Genomic DNA, 20,015 nt, shown 5'->3' on the forward strand with positions numbered 1-20,015 from the left:
TCATTGGTAAGGATATGATCTTTTCTTTCTTCTTTTTTTTTTATTTATTTTTTACCTTTCTAAAGTAAAAGACAGCTTTGCTGTCTTGCAAAGCCACAGCACAAACCCATCCTGACTGAAGCGGTGGGTGAGGATGGAGATGTTAAAAATGAGTGAGAAGCACTGCAAAAGCACTAGTGATTTACATGCAAAAAGCAAACTTTACCTATATTGTATTTATGTCCCTAGACCGTTTTTTTTTTCCCCTGGGAATATGTGAGTTCCCATCTCTTCAAAAGGAGGAGTTTGTTTTCTGTGGCAGCTCTTGGAACTGGAACATTAAGTCTGATGCCAACTGAAAAATTGATATGCAGAGGGTGCACCCTGCTGCTTTCCAGTTACTTGAATTCTTACCCTGGAGCCCTGGCTGCCTGTGCTTTTCTGGGAAACAAATAATCACATCAAACCTAAGGGATTTGTTTGAAGACAGATTTGAGGGTTCAAGAACCCTTTTGTTTAAATGGGGCCTCAGACAGAAACTGGAGATCCTTCATGTTTAAGTTGCTCTTTGAGCAATGGAACAAAGTACAGTTTCCTAGGCTCCTCTGTCCCATTTCCTTTGCCTCCCTTCCCACAATAACCTCTGTCTCCTCTTGCTTTCCTGAGGACCTGGTGATGCTGACAGCTCCCCTGTCCCCAGCCCTCCCACACCATCCACCTCCTGTGTCCCACAGGCTGCCTGCCAATGCAAGCACTGGCTGGCCAGTTCTGATCACCCAGAACACTTCAAACAGCGTAGGGAACTGCTGAGCACATTCTTGTTTCTTTTTGGAAGGAGGGCATGATTACAGATCTTTTCCCTCTTATCCAGAAACCAGGTTTTATTACAGAAACTACAGGAACTCAACCTGCACATTTAAAAGAGAAGGAGCTAGTACAAGGTGAGTGTGTAAATTTTCTTACCCTGAGAAATAAGGTTAACAGGGAAATGTAGCAGCAATTTAGTTACAACAACTAAACTTGAAATGCAGACCCCAAGAGAAGAGCTCTTTGTCTTTTGCTCTGCCTTGTGAGTTTAGATGAGCTTGTCTCTTGCAGCATTTTAATATTTCTTTTAATCTAAGAGGACAAGCAGGATGGAGTTACAAATTACTCCAACTATAATTAACTTGCAGTGTATGCAGAGCTAATCTTTGCGCTGGCAGCACGGATACAGGCAGGAAAGCCTTTCTCAGACCAGGTCCTGTGTGCCAACAATTCTGGTCAATGATTATCCCTTGCAAAAAGCCTGTGACATACTCCCTCCAGTCACCTGTTTACATCCCAAATGTTCTCAAGTTCTGCTATTTCAAGCTTAACTCTTGTGACCTTACTCAATGATATTCAATCCAAGTCTCTTTACCATATCCTGCAAGGCAAACAACTTCAGGTCAGTTTTAGTAACCAGTGCTATGTCATGCCTGTGGTCAATGACTCTAAGTATGCCCACGCCCATATGTTTCCTAAATTTGGATGTCTGTGATAGCAAACACCAGGGGCTGGGTGGGCAGTCCTGTTTCATCAAAGAAGAATTTGGGGCATTTTTGTTCTTTGAGCATTCTCTTTCACCTTCTGGGCATTTCCTGGATGAATTGAGATTTACTAGAAGATATCAGCTAAGCAGATGAGCAAACCAATTATGACTCCTGCAAAATGTTTCTAAGAGGTGGATGAGTCAGATAACAGATCCACAAAGCAGAAGATATCCACCCCCTACAGCAGCCAACTGTCAAAGCTTACAGACAGTATGAAAACAGATCATATATGGAGTAATATTTCTCCTAAATACTCCACCAGACCCAGTGGTTTGTGGCTCGGGGACTTCCTGAAGCAGAGATGCTATGTCTGCTTGTAATAGCCTGGACAGACTTTTCTTCCTGGTATTTCTTCAATAGGTTCTTGAACCCAAATATTTTAGTACTCACAGCGTCCTGTGGAAATAAGCTCCTCAGTCTATGTGTAAATTGTCCCTTTCTTTTTGATCCTGGCACTTTCTAGGCAACTTTCTTTTCTTTTCAGTCTTTGCCCACTCTCTATGCCAAGTTTTGTAATGAACCTCTGAGACAGAGAGTGAGCAAGTCCCACTCACTACTTAACTTCTGGTCTCCTTTGGAAAATGCTCTGATGTTTTATCCCAGGGGAGCCAGTAAGTATGTGACCAGCTTTTATCCCAGTACACTCATACACATAAGCATCATCTTTGAAAGTTCCCTCCCAGCAGCATTTCTGTATTGCAAAATGTAGAGGATTACTCCTGTAAAAACAAATTATCATCATCAGCTCAACTGCATCCTAATTTGCACAATTTTTGATCTGGAGGAGCTTATCTGAACTGCTGCTGTCTGCTGGCATGCTGACATTGCACAGGATACAGAAAAATGGTGATTCCTCAGTTCCTGACCTCAGCTTTGCACCCTATTTATGCCTGTTTCTGCTCTTACTGCTCCAGGCCACCCACGTCAAAGGTGAGGTGTTGCTCAGTCCAGAGGGCACAGACACAGCAGCAGCACAGAGAAGGGATGTGAACCTCCCCCAGCTCAGGGACCTGGTTTAAGCACAGCTCTGCACGTCACTGTACTGGTACAGTGGAGAGGAAACTCTTCTGAAGGAGAGGCAAGAATAAGTGGTTAGGGGCAAGGAGCCAGAGGAATTTCTTTAATTGGCTTTTTCCCTGCATCCAGCACATTCTGAGCATTGTCAGCAGAGGGGCAGAACTGGAGATGGCTAACAGCTCTCGGGCTTGCAATGCTCTGACTGGACAGACATTTACATATTTCTCCACAAATCCCCCCAACACTCTCATGTATATTCTTTCTCTGTTCTGACTGATTTACAAGCATGATTGCATCTTGATCTAGAAAATACTGAATGAACTGTCTTTAACCCCTTCAGAACAGGAAACTACCATATTTAAAAAAGCTTGGCTCCATCACATCCTTCCTCACCTCCTGCTAGTTTAGCTGAGCCTTTGGTCTCACTCTCTGGCTTCCCATTGCTCCTGTGCAGTTAGGAGAGGCTCCCAGGCATAGCTGTCCTACGTAAGCTGTCAGTCCTACAGACATAGGGAGCAGAGCCCAGCAGCCCAGCAGTTTGCTCTGCTCACTTGGTTTTTAACTTTTGTTCTTTTTTAATGGTTTGTGTTGGAAGGAACCTTACAGCCCACCCAGTTCCACCTCTGCCATGAGCAGGAACAACTTCCACTATCCCAGGCTGCTCCAAGACCCATCCAACCTGGCCTTGGACATTTCCAGGGACAGGACAGACACAGCTTCTCTGGGCAACCTGTGTCAGAGCCTCCCCACCCTCACAGGGAAGAATTTCTTCCTAATATTTAACCTATTTGTTTCTCTGCATTGAGAAATCCTGTGAAGCCAACCATTTCTGTCTTGTCAGAGAACAAAACTGTCTTTCACACAAAGCAAACAAACAAATAAGACTGAGTAGAATCCATTAATAGGTTACTGAATGCTTGCCCTCTCTGGTCCAGAGCTGAGGCTCCTAGAAGCTGTGTTGCTTTACTGGGTTTTCCCATTGCTTGCAGCGCACTTGGAAGGATTCCCTGCACCCTGAGTACAAAGCGGGTGGGCCGGTACCTACCATGGATATCCCCAAATTTAGGACAATACACTCACATCTGCTTACATAACTAATTGAATGGGCTTGGTTTACAGAACTGGACATTTGATCTGTGGCTCAGCTTGGGTGTGGGAGATACCAAAGTAGCTACAAGTACCTCTCCCTCCTAGCACTGGGTTTTGGAGCGCTGTATGTACCTCAGACGCTGGTTGGAAATAGCTCTGGATAAGACACACTGGCAGTTGCAGATAAGTAGGAAGCGGCAGCCAAGACTGGATGTCAGGAGAGGCCAGGAGGGGATGTCATAAAAACCCTGTGCTGCTTGGAGTGCTTTCATCCACGGGAATTCTTCAAGAATTGGCTCATGAGGAGTTGCAGCTGTCCCGTGCTGCTGGCAAGAGCAGCGTGGCCACGTGAAGTGTCCAGGCGATGGCCGGTGGGGAATTCCGTGTCTCTTCCTAACGGGACAGAGGAGGCTTTCAGCAGACACTGCTGAGCTTCATTTGGCACCTTACAAAGAGAAAACTTGAAAATCTGCCCCTACTGCTTTGTCCTGCTTCCATGCTGCTCTGCTGTGCTGGCTGTAAAAGGATGATAAGTCAGGGCTCTGCACAGCCTGGGAGCTGTAGGGAACCACTCTGCAAACAGTTTTTGCTCCAAGAAAAGCCTGGCGTGCTGTATGCAGCCATTGTGCCACAGACCCCAGGGTCTCTACCAGCCAGATTTTCTAACCACGGATTCCAAGTCATTCCTCTCACATTAAAAAGTTTTTGCCCCACAGGGAGGGGAACTTCAATCATCCCAAACAGATCTGCTTTTACAGGAGGCTATTTTAGGTGCTGATTCTGTAACAGTGAAGTTATTGGACAAATGAAGAACATGGCATGTTGCTTGGAGCAATTTGCATTCCTCAGGTGCTAAAAGCTTTAAATACTTCCTTTGGGCATGAAATAGATCTGCTGCCAAAGAAGCCAGCATCCTGAGAGTGCCTGTCCCACAGACTCCCACAGGGGAAATGTCTGCAGAGCTGAACTAGTCTGACCCCAGGAAATCCTCCTCACAGCTCTCATTATTGCTCAGTTTCTCCTTTAGGTTTCAAAATTTGCTGAAAGATCAGTCTGATGTTTGGTTATCTTCCTTTACACGCACTTTCTTGGTCTTCCTCTTTTATATTAATACCACATTAAAGCTGGGATGTGAACCATGCAAGTCAGGAAGTCTGAGATGCTCTTTCAAAGACACTCAGTCAACATTGTTGATAATTTTTAAATGATTGTTTTCTTTGCTAATACACAAACGACTCGTTTCAGACTGGAGCTAAACACATCTGTGCAGCCAGCAGGTAACCTCCCTCCAGGGGTTCCTCACTCTTGTGAGCTTTTTTTTATCTATTTTAACTAAAACATCATATAGAGATCTCCAGTATCAATACCTTTAAGATTTATTCCCGTTTCCTTCTCTTTTTGTTTTTTTACACCATTACAGTAGCAGTGCTATCATGCTTTACAATGATTTAAGGGCTTTTCAGTGCATTCTTGAAGTTGCTTTGGGTTCCAAAGTATATCAGCTACTTTTTCATGGTCAAAAAGAATTAATATTGTGTAACAGACTCTGTGTTTGCTCCATTCATGGTTTGTTTGGGTATTTTTTTACACCTTCTTATTAAACTGGAATAGGAACGTTTGGAAATTCTGGGCTCTGTTCGTGGTTTACAGGAATGTCAGTTTTTCCTCTGGCCTGCTCACATCTGAGCATGACTCGATGCTCAAATTAACTGGTCCCTATTTCTGCCTCCATAAGAACATTTAGCTACTCATAGTCCTGGCTGCACCTCCAAAGCTGTCAATGTCCCCTAAAATTATAGTCAGTAATTCATCCTTCTCCCTTCCAAATTCACAAAAGGGGTAGACAGTAAATGCCTATTCTCTGCATCACCGGATCCTAGCTGGTGCTATCCTGGTATGAGTGTTTTATTACAAAAATGGGAATAAACCCAGTTGGATTCATCACACTTTCCCCCATACCCTTTCTGCAAACACTTGTTTATGAATCAATGGCCCCAGCTGCATGTCACCCAAATGTTGTGAGGAAAAATAGTATTTTGCCCCCATTTTTACCACATGCTCCATCTGGATAAAAGCTGAAGCCAGGAATTTTTTCTGCAGGCCAGATACTTGTTATTTGGGGAACTGAGGGAGTAATTAATGTAGCTCTCTGTAAAGCCAGCTTGTGACCATGCATGTTCATCAAATGCATGCTCATGCCTTTTTGGAGTAGAACCACTAAATAATTTGGGTTGGAAGGAACCTTAAAGATTACTCAGTTCCACACCCTGTAATGGGCAGGGACACCTCCCGTTACTCCAGGTCTTGTCCAACCTGGCCTTGGACACTTCCAGGGATGGGGCAGCCACAGCTTCTCTGGGCGCCCTGTCCCAGGGCCTCTTCACCCCCACAAGGGAAGTATTCCTTCACAATATCTCCTCTGTCAGACTGAAGCCATTCCCCCTTGTCCTGTCACTCCAGGCCCTTATCCAAAGCCTCTCTCCCGCTGTCTTGAAGGCCCTTTAGCCTGGAAGGGGCTCTGAGGTCTCCACACACCTCCTCTAACCCAGGCTGAACACCCCCAATTCTCCCAGCCTCCGTATGGATGAATTAATAATTAACATGAAAAACCGAGGAGTGGATGCTGAAAACCAGCAAGATTTCAAACGCTGTTTAACAGAGGGTCTGTGGAGACACCCCGGAGGAAGGAGAACTCGTAACTCGTGGCCACGGCTCTCCCCGCGCCGCCCGCGGCTCTTCCCCCTCACGGCCGCGCCTCCGCCCCCGGCCCGCCCGGCCCGCCCCTCACGGCAGCTGCGGGGTTTCCGCGGGGCCGCGGCAGGGGCTGCGCGCGCCCCGCCCGCCGCGGGAACGGGCCCGGCAGGTGCGTGAGGGGGAGCCCGGGAACGGCCGGGAGCGACCGGGAACGGCCGGGAGCGACCGGGAACGGCCGCGAATGGCCGTGAGCGACCGGGGCGGGCGGAGGAGGGAGCTCGGATTCCTGGGGCTCGGCCGCGGCACCGGCAGCGCTCGAACGGGCCCGGCCGGCCTTGTCCAGCGCTGCCGGGCGCGTCCCCCGCTGCAGCCCCGGGTTCCGCTCCAAATCACTACCGTCCTCAACCAAAATGTAATTCTGCTGAGAAGGCTTTTTTTTTTTTTTCGTCATTGCTCATTGTTACTTTCTTTATTCTTTACAGAGGGATGAGTTAGGTTTCATCCCAAAAATGATCAAGATGCTCGGTAGGGAGTAGGAGCGAGGACTTGAATTGCAAGGAAATAAGATCCCCAGCACTTAATAAGGTGAATAAAGGCATTCCTTTTGGCTTATTTTTGCAGTATTAGGATTGCACGTGCTGTCAGAATCTGTGGAGAAATCGACTCTATGTGGTTATATTAGCTCATGCTTGCAGTCTTTTTTCAGTGGTTTTTTTCCCAGTGTTTTCTCACACTGTTGTCCAGAAAACTATACATTATTAACTTACTTCTGGTTTACTAATAGGGTAGACTAGACAGGAAAGGCAGAGAGACATCATTCATGCTGAGAACTCATTGAAGGATCTGCCTTAAAATGTCTGTTTAAGAAGTTATGGAACAAAAAAGACAGGACTAACTGGCAGGAATAAGTTGCTAAACTGGCAGAAACAGGCAGGAATAAACTACCAAACCAGATGCAGCCCCCAAGGACAATGTTGCTAGTGATGATTTCAGCAGCAAATGTGTCACTAATTTTTAAAGAGGGTTCTAGAGGAAATCCAAGGACTGCAGACCTGGAATTTTGACCACCAACAAGTGAATTAATAGCAATTGTAGCAAAGTAGGATTATTGGACAGCTGCATAAATATCTAGGGGGGGTGAAATCAATGTGGCTTATAAATCATGCCTTAAAAAAAAAGCTGGAATTTTCTGCAGGTCTAAATAAGCGTGTTGAGATCTGGCTCACAGTCTGTACTCGGATTTCAGGAAGGTTTTAAACAGGAGCTCTTTACCTGGACATAATAAGGGAGTTCCCCTGCCATAAATACACAGTTGTTGCAAAGATAGCAAAGAGGATGTGAGTAAATGGGCAGCTCTCCCAGTGGTGGCTCGAGGTCACCACTGGGCTGCTGCAGGGATGGTTTGTAGATGACATGGAAAATCAGTGTTTCCAGCTGGCTTTGCCTTATTGAAGGTGGTAAAGAGGGCTGAGGGTGGTGAAGTGCAGGTGTAAACCAGTTCATATGTGTGGGGAGCAGTGCAAATTCCCCACACAAAATGAAGGAGTTTTTGGAGCAGTAATTACTGATTCTGTGAAGTTTTCTTTCTTGGTCAAGTCTCCCTTTGGCTGGTGTTACAGAGGTTCAGGGAAGACTGTGCCTGGATCAGAAGGTTCCAGTCCAGAGGCATAGAGGATGTGTGGAGGAGCCCTGGATGTTTATTCTGTTCTTCCCCAGGCTCCTGCTCTTGACCTGGGCAGGAGAGCAGGGTCCAGGGAGAGGTATCCTTTGGTTTGACCTAGCATCTGTTCCTACTTAAAATCTGTACAACTGGGAATTGCAATGAGGAATTGTCTCTCCAGAACTGGCAGTGTTTTATGTACTCTTCGTTATTCTGTCAGAAAAATTGATGTACCTGAGGAAGGTTGTGCAGGTATCTGAACCTGGGAGCCATAAGTACATGCAAATTGCCAGTGGGATATATTTTTTTCCTTCTTTTCATGAAAACTCATTAAATACCTAACAAAATGCCTGCAAAGGCATTAGGAGGATTAAAGAATCCTCTGAAGACTGTTGTGCCTTGAGTACAGGGTGTATCTGCTGCTGAGCTGGAGTTTGCACAGATTTGCAGTGTCTCTCCAATTCTGGCTTGCAGGCTGCTGAACGACTTGCCTGAGATTAGTCCAGCAGCCCTGAACACTCCGGGCACTTGTGCTGATTCTGCTCTTCATCTTCTTTTTCTGACTTCCCTAACCTTTTTTTGTATGTTTTTACCAGATGTGCTCAACAACTTGTAGTTAATTTGGTTACAACAGGATTAGTAAAAAATGATTAAACCCATGGCTCATTATTTGAGGCCCAGGAGTAGGATTTGCTTATTATACAAGCAGGAAAATCTAGATAGAAAGGAAGAGCTGCAGAATTTGTATGTGGATTTACAGAAGAGGTTGAGCCTCTTGCTTCCCAAATACACAGGGCTTGGATCCATGGTATGTGTTGCTTTCTCCAGTGTGATTTTTCTTGGGCAAGAAGAGATTTATATTTTCAAGCAACATCCTTTCCAGAACGTGTAGATAGGCTTTGAGGCACAGAGCTTTGTGTTTCAGATCTGGCTGTGAGCAAGCAGGGGGACAGAGCATAGAATGTGGAGTTTTTTCTGGGTTTCTAAGCTGGTGTTGCAGTCCTTCACTCTGCACTCACGTTTCTGTACTCACCCATTTCTCCTGGCTACAAGGCAATTTCCTGCTGCTGTTTCTGTTGAAGATGCTGAGATGTGTCAAGGATCAGCCCATAGCAATGAAGTTGCAGTGCCCTGAGGCTGCTGCTGTAATATGTCAGTAAGAGCACTTGCAGATTTGGGAATGATTTAATTGGAAGTGCAGTAGGTGCCAGGCAGCTCAGATCCTGTTTCCGATGTCACATTCCATAAGAGCACAAATTACCAAATGAGTTAATGCTCCGCTCGAGTCAGCCATGTTTGCAGCATGTCTTTATGTGTGGCTGATGAGCTGGAAGTTCCAGTTAATACTGTCAGAGAAGTCTGGAGGTATTGTCTTCAGTGGGAAGTACTGCCTTGCCTGAGTGTGTCAGAGGGTCAGTCTGAAATGGTGAGGTGTTGCTCCTCTGCCCCTTCCTTCTCGTAGACAGGACTCACTTGCCCAGGCCACCAGACAGTTCTGTTTGAGGCAGGCTGGTGACTTCTAACAAAATTTTTAAGACTTCCTGCCAGCTAAAAGCCACAGTTCAGAGCAGAGTACCTGGCATGGAGCTGGTGGTTCTGTGGCAAATCTGACACCATTGAATTATTGCAATAAAGAGTTACATGTCAAGAAAAAAATAAAACTATCCTACCTCTCTGCTAGTCATGCCAAGGTGATATGATTTTTTTCCTACCTATTTTTATATGTTTGTGTCAGGATTCTTCTGAAGTGAAACATGACACTGTTGGGGAATTGGCACTGGTGATTCAGATTCTAGCAATGCTGAATTTCACCGTAGTGAAAATAAACTGTTGGTGGTGGAACTTCATTGTGAGAATCATCAGATCAAGATAAAGATTGCTTTTGATGTTGAAAGTTTTTGTAGTAATTTTTAAATGGTGATGATCTGGTGAAAAATTAGTGGCAACAGTTAATTACTTATGTATACGCTTACTTACTTCCAGGTTCAGCTATAGGATTCTTTCTCCTTTTCTAAATCTGTATGATGTTGGATCCTTAAATCTACATGGGGTCAAATTTAGAATTGGTGTCTTTGCATTCTCTTGTAAAAGTCCTTTTTTGGGGTTGATACTTCCCAAATTTAGTGCCAGTGGGGGCATTTTAAAAGTTTGGTTTCAGCTTCCTGTGTATTCAGTATAGGAAAAGTGTATTCCCCACTGAATAACAAAGGCTTAAGAGCATCTCCAGCACTGCCCATCTGGGAGATGGGCTTTTTCTGGACCAACAGAAAACTGCAAATTATTCTGGAGTTTGATCTAATGGTGCACTCTTGGTATTAGATCTCCAGAATCTCTTGGCCTGTTTCAAAGCACTTTATCCAATGAGTAAATGCTTGTACCTGTTCAGCAGGTGTAAGGACTGCAGCACTGAAAAGGAAACACCAGCTTTGTGGAGCTCACATGGAAAGTGGTGACAGACCAGGAGAACAATTGCACAGTTGTCATGTAGCTGCCTCAGGTCCGTGCTGTTGGCTGGAGCAGTAGGTTGAATCTTTCTGGTAAGTTGAATCATTCTGGGGAGATTCTAACACTTCTACAGCACAATAAACAAGTTTGTGACTGAATAGGGCATTCCAAATTTCCTGTGGAGGTTTAGATTCTGATCCAGTTACATTACCTTTGAAAATGATTGATGCAGAGCTTCTGTGGGCTTTCTGAGGCAGCACAGTTTTTGAAGTGCTTGTTTTCTGTTTTTTCTGTCTGCTTAAAAGATTTTCTTAGCTTTTGGTAAAAAGTACTGGTTCATCTTTGCTTTTACTTTCTGAATTTTCTAACCTAACAGCAAACTTATTTCCAATGCTTAGTGGAGCAGAGTTGCTTTTATCTGCAGTCCTTAAAAGATGAATACTCAAGCTGTTGTTTTCTGTTTGCTCATCAGTAGAGCCCAATATTTGTCCAGCCTGGTGCAAACACAGCTAAGTCTGTCACCTGCTGCTGCAGTTTGCATAGGTTGTCCATGTAGTCACAGCTTTCAGATTCATTGTTGTAGAGAGATGTGTAAAAACAGAAGTTTGTGGAAATGAGTTGCTTTTAAATAAGCTTATAATCCTAATGATACTTATATCCATCTTCTAGAACTATGCCAAGAAAAAGAAAGCTGTTGGCTCAATTAAGTGCTCTTCAAAACACAGGCAGCTTCCCTCAGATCAATGCTGTGGAGCAGCTGAACACTACACCTGGAGTAGATCCTTCTCCAAAAAGCAGCAAATATTTTGTGGTAGAGAAAAAAAATTCTCCTCAGCTACAAGAAGACTTTTTCAACCAGCCCTGTGTTAGTCTGGCCAAGTCTTTTCTGGGACAGGTAAGGCATGAGCACTAAAGATTCTTGCACTGGAATTATGTGCTAGCTAATAACAGTGTAAAAGGATGAAATTTTTTTTTGCCGTTTGACTCCCAGGCTTGGCTATTTTAGGAATACAGCTCTCATTCCTTCTCTTGCTAAGTGCGATGGAATTTAAAGACCAGTAGCTGAATCTATTCTGGATGAAGTCAGAGGAGTAATTTTTCAGATTTAGTCTGTCACATTTTTAATAGGGGTTTTCTTGGTGGAGTTTTCCTTCCTTTTTCTGTTTACTTAAATGTGCTTAGTTACTTGTGGTTGTAAGGCTGTTTTAGGCCCATTATCTTCCTTTCAGCAATTGCTTTACTTGTTTTTGTTTCTTGCTTAGCCCAGTGGAAAGCAATGCTCTGCAGTCAGCAACATCTTCTTTGCCTCCATTTTACTGTCTTGTTATGCTAAGGATTGCACAGTCCCACAGTTGAGCTCTTTTCACTCCAAATATTTCTATTCCTATCTTTTGTTTCTGAGTTTCCTAGTCATTACCTGTTCATGCAAGGACTTCTCCCTGAGCCCATTGCATAAACTTTGAGAAGTCTTTGGACCTTGCTGAAAGCCTTTGGAAATCAGAGTTGTGGTGATTGACTCTTCTGCTTTGTGAGTCCTTCAGAAAACTCTCTGGCTGTTTCCAGGGGAGGTGGTTCCCTTAGCATTTTCCCTATAACAAGTTCCAGTCCCGGACCTTCTAAACTCAACTGCAAAATGTGTGTTCAGTTTCACTGCTATGCTCTTATCTTCTCTGAGTCTTTTTTTATACCTTTATTGTCTGCAGGGTGAGCAGACTCTCTGGGTTCTCATGGCTCTAGATAACTCCAGGAATTTGTTCCACAAACTGTTGGTTTTGGCCTGTTTTGCTGCATCCAGCCTTTTTTTATTTTCTAAGGATATCTTGCTTGTAAGTGACGCCTTTGCTCTGCCTTTTAGTCCTGCTGGGTTTCTTTCTGGTCTGCCTTCACCTCTTTGTGATACTCCACATGTGTTGCTATCTTTGCAGACATCCTGCTAGAGGCTTGCCTTTCAGGCCTTAACCTTTGGCTGCCTCTAAAGTTCTTCCCAACAAGCTCCCTCACTTTACATAGTTTTCTCTTTGTGTTGGTAGGCAGGACTCTGGTAGATTATTTTTGGACGTCAATGCTTGTGAAAAGACCACTGAACTTTATCCTTCACGGTCATGATACTGAGTTGTTTTTCAGGAGTAAGTCTTTGGAAAAGACTTTGTGTTTTACTCCAGATCTGCCAACTTAGTCTTTTCTCATGAGGTTCCTGATTCCTTGCTCTGCATAACATTGGATGGTATCTAAGAAAACATTGCACATGTCCTGCTCTATCTGAGGATGCCTGAAGTCTCCCATTACTGATACATTCTGTTGTCTTATTGGCTCCATCACCCTCATTCAGTTACTCCAGGCAGATGATTTTTGAGTCCTAATTCTGAATTTTTCCTACTTAGGCCTAGTATTCCAAACCATGTGATTTCTATCTTGATTTTACATTTTCCTTAAAGTATGACTCCCAGTTTCCCATGACTCAGCCTATTCTCTCATAAAGGTAATTTAGTGTTTCCTTCATTACCTTCATTCTACCAAATTTTGGAGGAGCCTGCTATATTACTCTTGCTTATCTTCATGATACCTGAATTCTTGGAAACAAAAAAGGTACATGCAGTGAATGGCCTGTCAGAGGGAACTGCCATAACATCAAGATACATCCTCAATGAAAAAAGTAACCTTTATGAAATGGCTTACTATGGGAATTATCGCCATTTTTAAACTTTTTTATTCAACAGGATATTTGGTGTGTCTGAAGACAGGCAAGTGCCTGGATGTTTATAAATGCATAACCTAACTATTGCATTTTATCATACTGAGGGAGAAATGTGGCCACATGGGTCTGGTTTTGGGGTGTTCCCATGTACTTGCTGAACACCAGTGCTTTTTTTTTTTTTGTTAAAAAAAAGAACTATATTATTTTCAATAATTTGACAAGTGCTGTACGGAAACTGTGATATACTGGTGCTGCAGCTTTGGAAACCAAATCCTGGAGCATCCGTTATGGATCAGATCAATATCTGCATTAGCAATCCAGCACAAACATCTGTTAGGAATTAAGCTTTATTTTCTGAAGGTCATTTTTGAAGAGCTGCATAATTAAAGTGTTATAATTAAACTGATAGCTGGTGCCCAAACGAGACTGCTGCAGTATTTCATACATGTTAAATAAAGGACAAAGTTTAGAAATCAGGTCAAACCACAAATTCCTTTGTACAAAGTTTAGTGGTTGTTTTATTTTTAAAGAGAATCTTTTGACTGTCATGTTTTGTTTCCCCTGCATCTGCTTTGTTTTATTTAAGGAGGTACCAGCAGCAAGAACACACTGTAATAACAAAGATCTGTTGTCTGCCTGAAGTCAATTCCCATCTCTCCTGCACTGCCCTTCTCTGTGGTGCAGAAAATACTGAAATAGCATTGATGCCCTCTCTAGAGCTGATTGTCTCTGTGATTTGGGACTGGGACTTGTTTGAAACATCTCTAGGGAGGGAAACTGTCTAATCATAGCAGTTATTTAATTGTGCTACTGTCATATTTCTTCTGATCTAAAGATTATACAGTCATGATGCTTCAAGGTTGATATCAGCAGTGATTTTTGCCTTAAACCTGATGGATTGGAGTGGAGTACACAGAAAATAACCACAAAAGCACCTCCGTGGGCTTTAGTATATGTAGGATCATAAATTGGTTCTGTTTCATACTGCCTCATCTAGACACTTCATGCATTTTGTGGGGTGAGGGACAGGTGGGAACTCCTTTTACTGGGCTGTGGAAGCTGAAAAAGTTGGTGTTAGCTTATAGACTGCTCACTGGAGAGGATTTAGTACCATCAGGTCCTTTCTTTCCAACTTCTCTGTTTCCACAGCCCTTGCTGTGGTTATTTTGTACTGAGGGCTGGTAACTGATGCACTCTGACCTCTCTTTCAGATTTTAGTTCGCAAACTTCCTGATGGCAGAGAGCTCTGGGGCAGGATTGTTGAAACAGAAGCTTATCTGGGTGGGGAAGATGAAGCTTCCCACTCCAAAGGCGGGAAGCAAACACAACGGAACGCAGCAATGTTCATGAAACCAGGAACTCTGTACGTGTACCAGATCTATGGGATCTATTTCTGCATGAATGTTTCCAGCCAAGGTAAGCTGAGGCTGAAAGAGATAGAATGCCAGCAGGATGGGGCTGACATTTCAAGCTACAGTGATGCTGCAAGTCATTTGTGAGCTCTCTGTGGGCTCTCTGATGGCAGTGACTTGCTGTCACAATCCTCCCTTGGGACCTGGGCTTTGCCACTGTGATCAGGGTGTACCTGTGGACAGGCAGCACAGCAGGCAGGGCCCATCTCCAGCTGCCCTGTTTGTCCCACCTGGGAGCTGTGGGAGCTGTTCAGGCACACAAAGATTGAGAAATGGGGGAGAATCTGGATAGGATGGAACTTTCGGTTTTGATGACCTGGGCTGCTGCCTCAGTCATATGATTCAGTGAACCTTGTTCCTCAAAAGTGGTGATGTAGAGAAAAATTCTGAGTCTTTAATGACAGCCTAAATCTTGGTGTCTGTTGCCATGGCAGGAAACTCCCCTGTCTCCTGCCTTTATCTTCAGAGGCTGAATGAAGTGTTGGGGAAAACAAAAAGTCTGAGATGTCCTAAGCTTAAGCAAGGAGTCAGTAGAAGCATTTTAGCTGTCTAGCTGTATCTAAAAGCCAAAAAAAACCGCCCAAATCAAAATGCCCAGACTGTTTCAGAATCTTGAATCTTCTTTTATTATTCGCAAGAAAAAATAATCAAGCTCTAATTAAATTATTCTGTAATTTACTGAAACTGCCTTTCACATTTCAAGACTCTTAACAAGCATTACTGAAAACTTCCTTCTTTTTCCTGTCCTGTAAGAATGACAGTATTTGCCTTGCAATGAATCTCTTGTTTAATTAGACACCTTGAAATGGCAGCAAGTGTTTCCTAGGTAACTACTCACTCTGTTAGAAAAAATCTCAAACCCAATTTATTTCTTTTTCACTATTTCTGTGCTAAAGGTTAAAAAGCTTGTGTATTCCTAAGTGGAGAGCAAATGTAACTGTGACCATGAATGCTCAGGTTTTGGCCTTTGGACAGAAGCCAAGCAGAAAAATAGTGCCACATTATAGTGTGGGGGAAGAGCCTGACTTTGCAACTGAGGATCTGAGTCTGGTGGATGAACACACACATGTGAACTTCATTACTTTGGCTCTGCCACATCTGTTCAGATTATGAAAGCATATGGTTCATTTGTCAGGATGGCATTCTTGGTGATTAAAATATTAATAATAATACTTTTTATTTTAAAAAATCTGTTTAGCCTTTGAATTCTAGAAAGATTTCTTTGAAATACACACTTTGGGAAAATTTTCTTTATATACCTGTTTTAGTTTTGTAGCAAAGCAGTTAAAGGGCTCCCTGTGGTGATGGAATTCATTGCAATTTTGTTACAAACTCCCTCCCCATCATCCTGTCCCACAGGAGTGACACCTGGTAGAGCTGTCACTGCCAGCTTTGGCAGAGCACTGCAGTCAGTGCCACGGCAGTGCACATTTTGCACCACTGATGCAGCTACACAAACTGGAGCTGCCCCTTCTGTGTATTTGCCCACGTGCAGAAGTGTTGAAAGAGAGAATTTGGGGAGGAATCACACCCAAGATGTTTTTCTCCAGTTAAGGGGAGGAGGAATGTTTATTGTGCTGTGGCTTAGTCTGAGGGAAGGATTGAGGGAGTCATCTTCACAGTGATGGGCAAAAGCATTTCGTTCTCTGGATATGGGATTTTCAAAACTTTGGTTTGACTCTGGCTGTGAAAAAACACAAAGAAACCCTGAAAAAAAAAAGAAAAAAAAATATCTCTTGTGGCATAGCTTGGTCCTTCTTTGTAGCATGCTCTGAAGGCAAACAGCTCCAAGAGACGAGTGTATCCTCTGAAGCAGTGGAGCTCTGACTCTTTAGGGATCATTTGTTTTGATACTCAACCTCACAGCCTCTGACTCCAGGTGGAATAAACCTCCTCTGTTTATTGGTTGATGCTGAGGTTCAGGTTCCAGTATCATTCAGGGATGGGAGGAGTGTGTCACCCACAGCCCTGTGTTCATGAAATCCTAATGAGATGGGGAGGGGATCCAGTATTCTTTGTCAGTGAGGAAGGGGAAATCTTCATGCACATCACTAAGATAAAGCTTCATCATGGGGAATTTTACTGTGAGAGGTCCTCCCATCCCTGAGTGAAATCCTGCAACTGCCTGAAGCCACAGCAGGCATCACTACATTTGGAGAAATTATGGGTGGTAGAGGAGAAGAGCTTATAGAAAACATAGCCAAAGTCTTTTACTGTGCATGAATCCTACAGTATATCCTTAGCTGCACAATAATCTCAGTGCTGAGGGCTTTCCTTAGAGTTAAGAGAGTTGTGGGGCTTCTCTTGCCTCAGGAAGAGCATAAATGCCAGTCATGCCTGTCTTTGACTTAGCTGTGATCTGTTTCTCTGGAATTTGCCAAGGTCTGTGTTTTGCTGCCAGATCTGAAAGAATAGCTTGTAAAATCGAGAGCCTGGTGATGCTCAGCCCAGGGTCACACTGCAGGGACTTCTTCCTAACTTTCAGCTCCTAGACTAGGATTTTGGAGGAGGTATTGGGGATCACTGAGTCAGGTGGGTGAATGGAGGAGAAAATTCTCTTCTCTCCTGTGGCCAAGAGCTGTTTCCAAGCCTGGGAGCTAGAGCTGTTTCGGGGAAGGAGCAGGAAGCTGTGCTGTGGGGGTGTGGGATTCCATTGTCATGTTATGAATTCTAGCTGCTCAGGGAGAGAATTGGCCTCTGCAGTGTTGTTAGATCCCAGCTTTTAGCCCTGAATGCTGCTCATTATATGGAGTGACTCTTAACAGGAGAGATAAATACTCAGCATCTCCAGCTGGCCCTGCTGCTGCTGCTGCTGTGTGCACATTGGGTAGATGCTGAACTGAGGTGACCCTTGAGAGTGAGCTGCTGCAGGCTGGGAGGGGGAAGAAGCCAGGCTGAAGCACTCTGGAGTTGACTCAGCCACTCTCTGGGAATTTAAATTAAATTTCTAATGTAGAAGTTTGCTCAGGAGGACCCAGAGGTGTGAGGGGAAGAAGGCAATAGCTCATCTTGGTATCTCTGCACTCATGTCCTGCTTTGCTGTCTCCACCTCTTCTCAAGGCTTTCTCTGGGCAGAGTGGGGTGTATGTTACACACAGCTAGAAAGAACCTGGAAACTTCCAGCTGGAAATGCAGAAAGAGCAGCCAGAGACAGAAATTGCCAGTAGCCCCTGGCTGGGCTCTGTGCTGCTCTGGGAGCACCTGCAGATTTCCAAGTGCTTGTCTCTCTTCATGTGAACTCCCAAGGACTCGGTTCCATTCAAGTGTGACCACAGTTTCCATTTGCAGTTGAGATGGGGGAAAGCAAGCAGTGTAATGAGAGATTGCTCAGAATCCTGCAGTTGTTCCTGGCAAGGGAGGCAGCAACATGATGGGAAGGATGTTTCTTTGTGCATTGATAAAAAGCAGAATTAGGACATGGAACATGTTCTTAAAAATCTGAAATGACCTTTGAGCTCTAAATCACTGTTAGGCCAGGGAAGCGGCTTTTGGCTGCCAGATTAGCATCAATCCCCCTCCTTGGAGAAGGGAGTGCCTGGGAACAGATTGCTGACAGCTGTTGGAATCCAGGCTCTTGGCTTCACCGAGCTGTAGTCAGGGCAGCAGGGGTTCCGAGATGGTTCAGGGCAGCAGGCATACCTCAGAGAGCCAGGAACCAGGACCTCACTGGGAGCCCAGAGGGGTAATTTAGTGTGGGATTTGTAGAAAAAATGAGAGGATTCTATTTTGGGAAATGACAGGTCCTTAGGGATCTGCCAGTGCCTACAAAAAAAGCCTTTGCCAGGCATGAGCATGGCTCCAGATGTTCGAGGCTGGAGAGGGAGAGGGGACTCTGGGGAGCAGCACTGTGCAGATGCTGGTGGGAGGAAAGCTGTGGGTGGCCAGCACAGGGGGGGCTGTGTAGGGCTGCACACAGGCCCTGTGCCAGTGCTCTCCTCTCCCACTCAGGGGCAGGAGTGGGCCCCTGCTGGCCGCTGGAAAATACCAGGGGAAGGTTTCTGTCCCACTTAGGCTGGAGATCCTTGTCTGACATGGAGTGTCTGCTCAGAGCTGCATCTTTGCTTTGATGTCACCTTTGCTGCAACAGCTGGGAGGGCAGGGGACCTAAGGCTTCTGACAGGGTGGCAAATCACATTTGAGAAAATAATTTGTCAGTTTTGTTCAGTTTTTGTCATAGAAGGGTGTCTTCTGCTAAGTGCTGCTCCCAGGGCTGTGCGTCCCACAGCCAGAGTGTGCAGCCCTGTCCTGCCCCAGGTCTCTGCCCTGGGAGAGCTTCCCTGGCACATGTGTCCAAATCACACTCTGCTGGAGCTGTGCAGTGACCCAAGGCCGTGCTCATCCCAGCTGTTACCCTCCAGAGGGAGTTTGGATTGGTACCAGCCCGGGCTCCCTCAGCAGTGACTGCTCCCAGTGCCTGCAGCTCCTTCCCAGGTTTCTCTTTGTGCAGCCTCACTCTGCAAGCTGCTTCTTTCTGCTGGCAGCATCCAGACACATTCCTCCTTGCCTTTGTTAGCTGGAATTCTTGTAATCAGAGTTTATTAGAAATCCACTGGCTTTGGGAGCAGAGCTTTGGATACCTCTGCCAAAACTGAGCCAGATGTATATTTATTCCTGAACATTGTGCTGACATAAGAAAAAGCTCTTGCCCTCTGGCAAGCCTTGGAGCAGCAGCTAGACTTAGCAACATCAGGTGGAGCTGGGAAGAGCAAGTCAGCACTGCAGAATGAAGGGCACAGAGCTACAGGACACTGGAGATTCGGAGGAGGAAGGGAGTGTCCTTGGAGCAGAGGACAGGCCCCATGGTTGGGTGCACCCAGCCATTCCTTTTTCCATCGGGCTGAGCCACAGGCTCAGAGCTGGAATGCTGCTGGCAGTGGGCTGAAGGGTGAGGCATTCCCAAAAAACAGCCCCATACTAACACCCAGCTCTTGTTCTGTACAGGAGAGGGGGCTGCAGTGCTGCTGCGTTCCTTGGAACCTCTGCAGGGCCTGGATGCCATGCGGGAGCTGCGCAGGGCCTCCAGGAAGGCACCCAGCAGGCTACTCAAGGACTGGCAGCTCTGCAATGGGCCCTCCAAGCTCTGCCAGGCCTTTGGCATCGACAAGACTTTTGACCAAAGGGACCTGACTCAGGATGCTGCCATCTGGATGGTGCCAGGACAGGACCCGCCGGGGGAGCAGGACGTGGTGGCCACCACCAGGATTGGCATTGGCAACAGGGGAGAGTGGGCAGAGAAACCACTCAGGTTTTATTTACGAGGAAACAGATTTGTGAGTGTTGTAGACAAGAAAATAGAGAGAGAGATGGCAGCAAGGGGACACTCCCCTGGCAGCTGACAAGTGCTGCAAGTGTCCCAGGGACCAGGACTCGAGCTGTACTCTGTACAATGGCCTCAAGCTGCATCATGGCTGATGGAGGGGCCTGGGGAGTTTTTAATAATAAATGTACTT

The 20,015-nt window shown here is 45.1% G+C and overlaps 1 protein-coding gene across 2 annotated transcripts; it reads left to right on the forward strand.

Annotated features, from left to right (window-relative positions):
* Nucleotides 1-6,683: 6,683 nt before the first annotated feature.
* MPG (N-methylpurine DNA glycosylase) lies at nt 6,684-20,015 on the forward strand. 2 transcript variants are annotated; one of them, XM_084216215.1, is made up of 5 exons: nt 6,684-6,938; nt 10,400-10,550; nt 11,128-11,353; nt 14,365-14,569; nt 19,507-20,015. In XM_084216215.1, the coding sequence occupies exons 3-5, from the start codon at nt 11,132-11,134 to the stop codon at nt 19,899-19,901; spliced, it is 822 nt and encodes a 273-aa protein (XP_084072341.1). In that variant the 5' UTR covers nt 6,684-6,938; nt 10,400-10,550; nt 11,128-11,131; the 3' UTR covers nt 19,902-20,015. The 2 variants fall into 2 exon arrangements, with proteins under 2 accessions (XP_084072341.1, XP_084072342.1); XM_084216216.1 differs by having other exon boundaries at nt 10,403-10,550.

Source organism: Fringilla coelebs (assembly GCF_963513975.1).
Source record: "Fringilla coelebs genome assembly, chromosome: 16".
Classification (NCBI taxonomy): domain Eukaryota; kingdom Metazoa; phylum Chordata; class Aves; order Passeriformes; family Fringillidae; genus Fringilla; species Fringilla coelebs.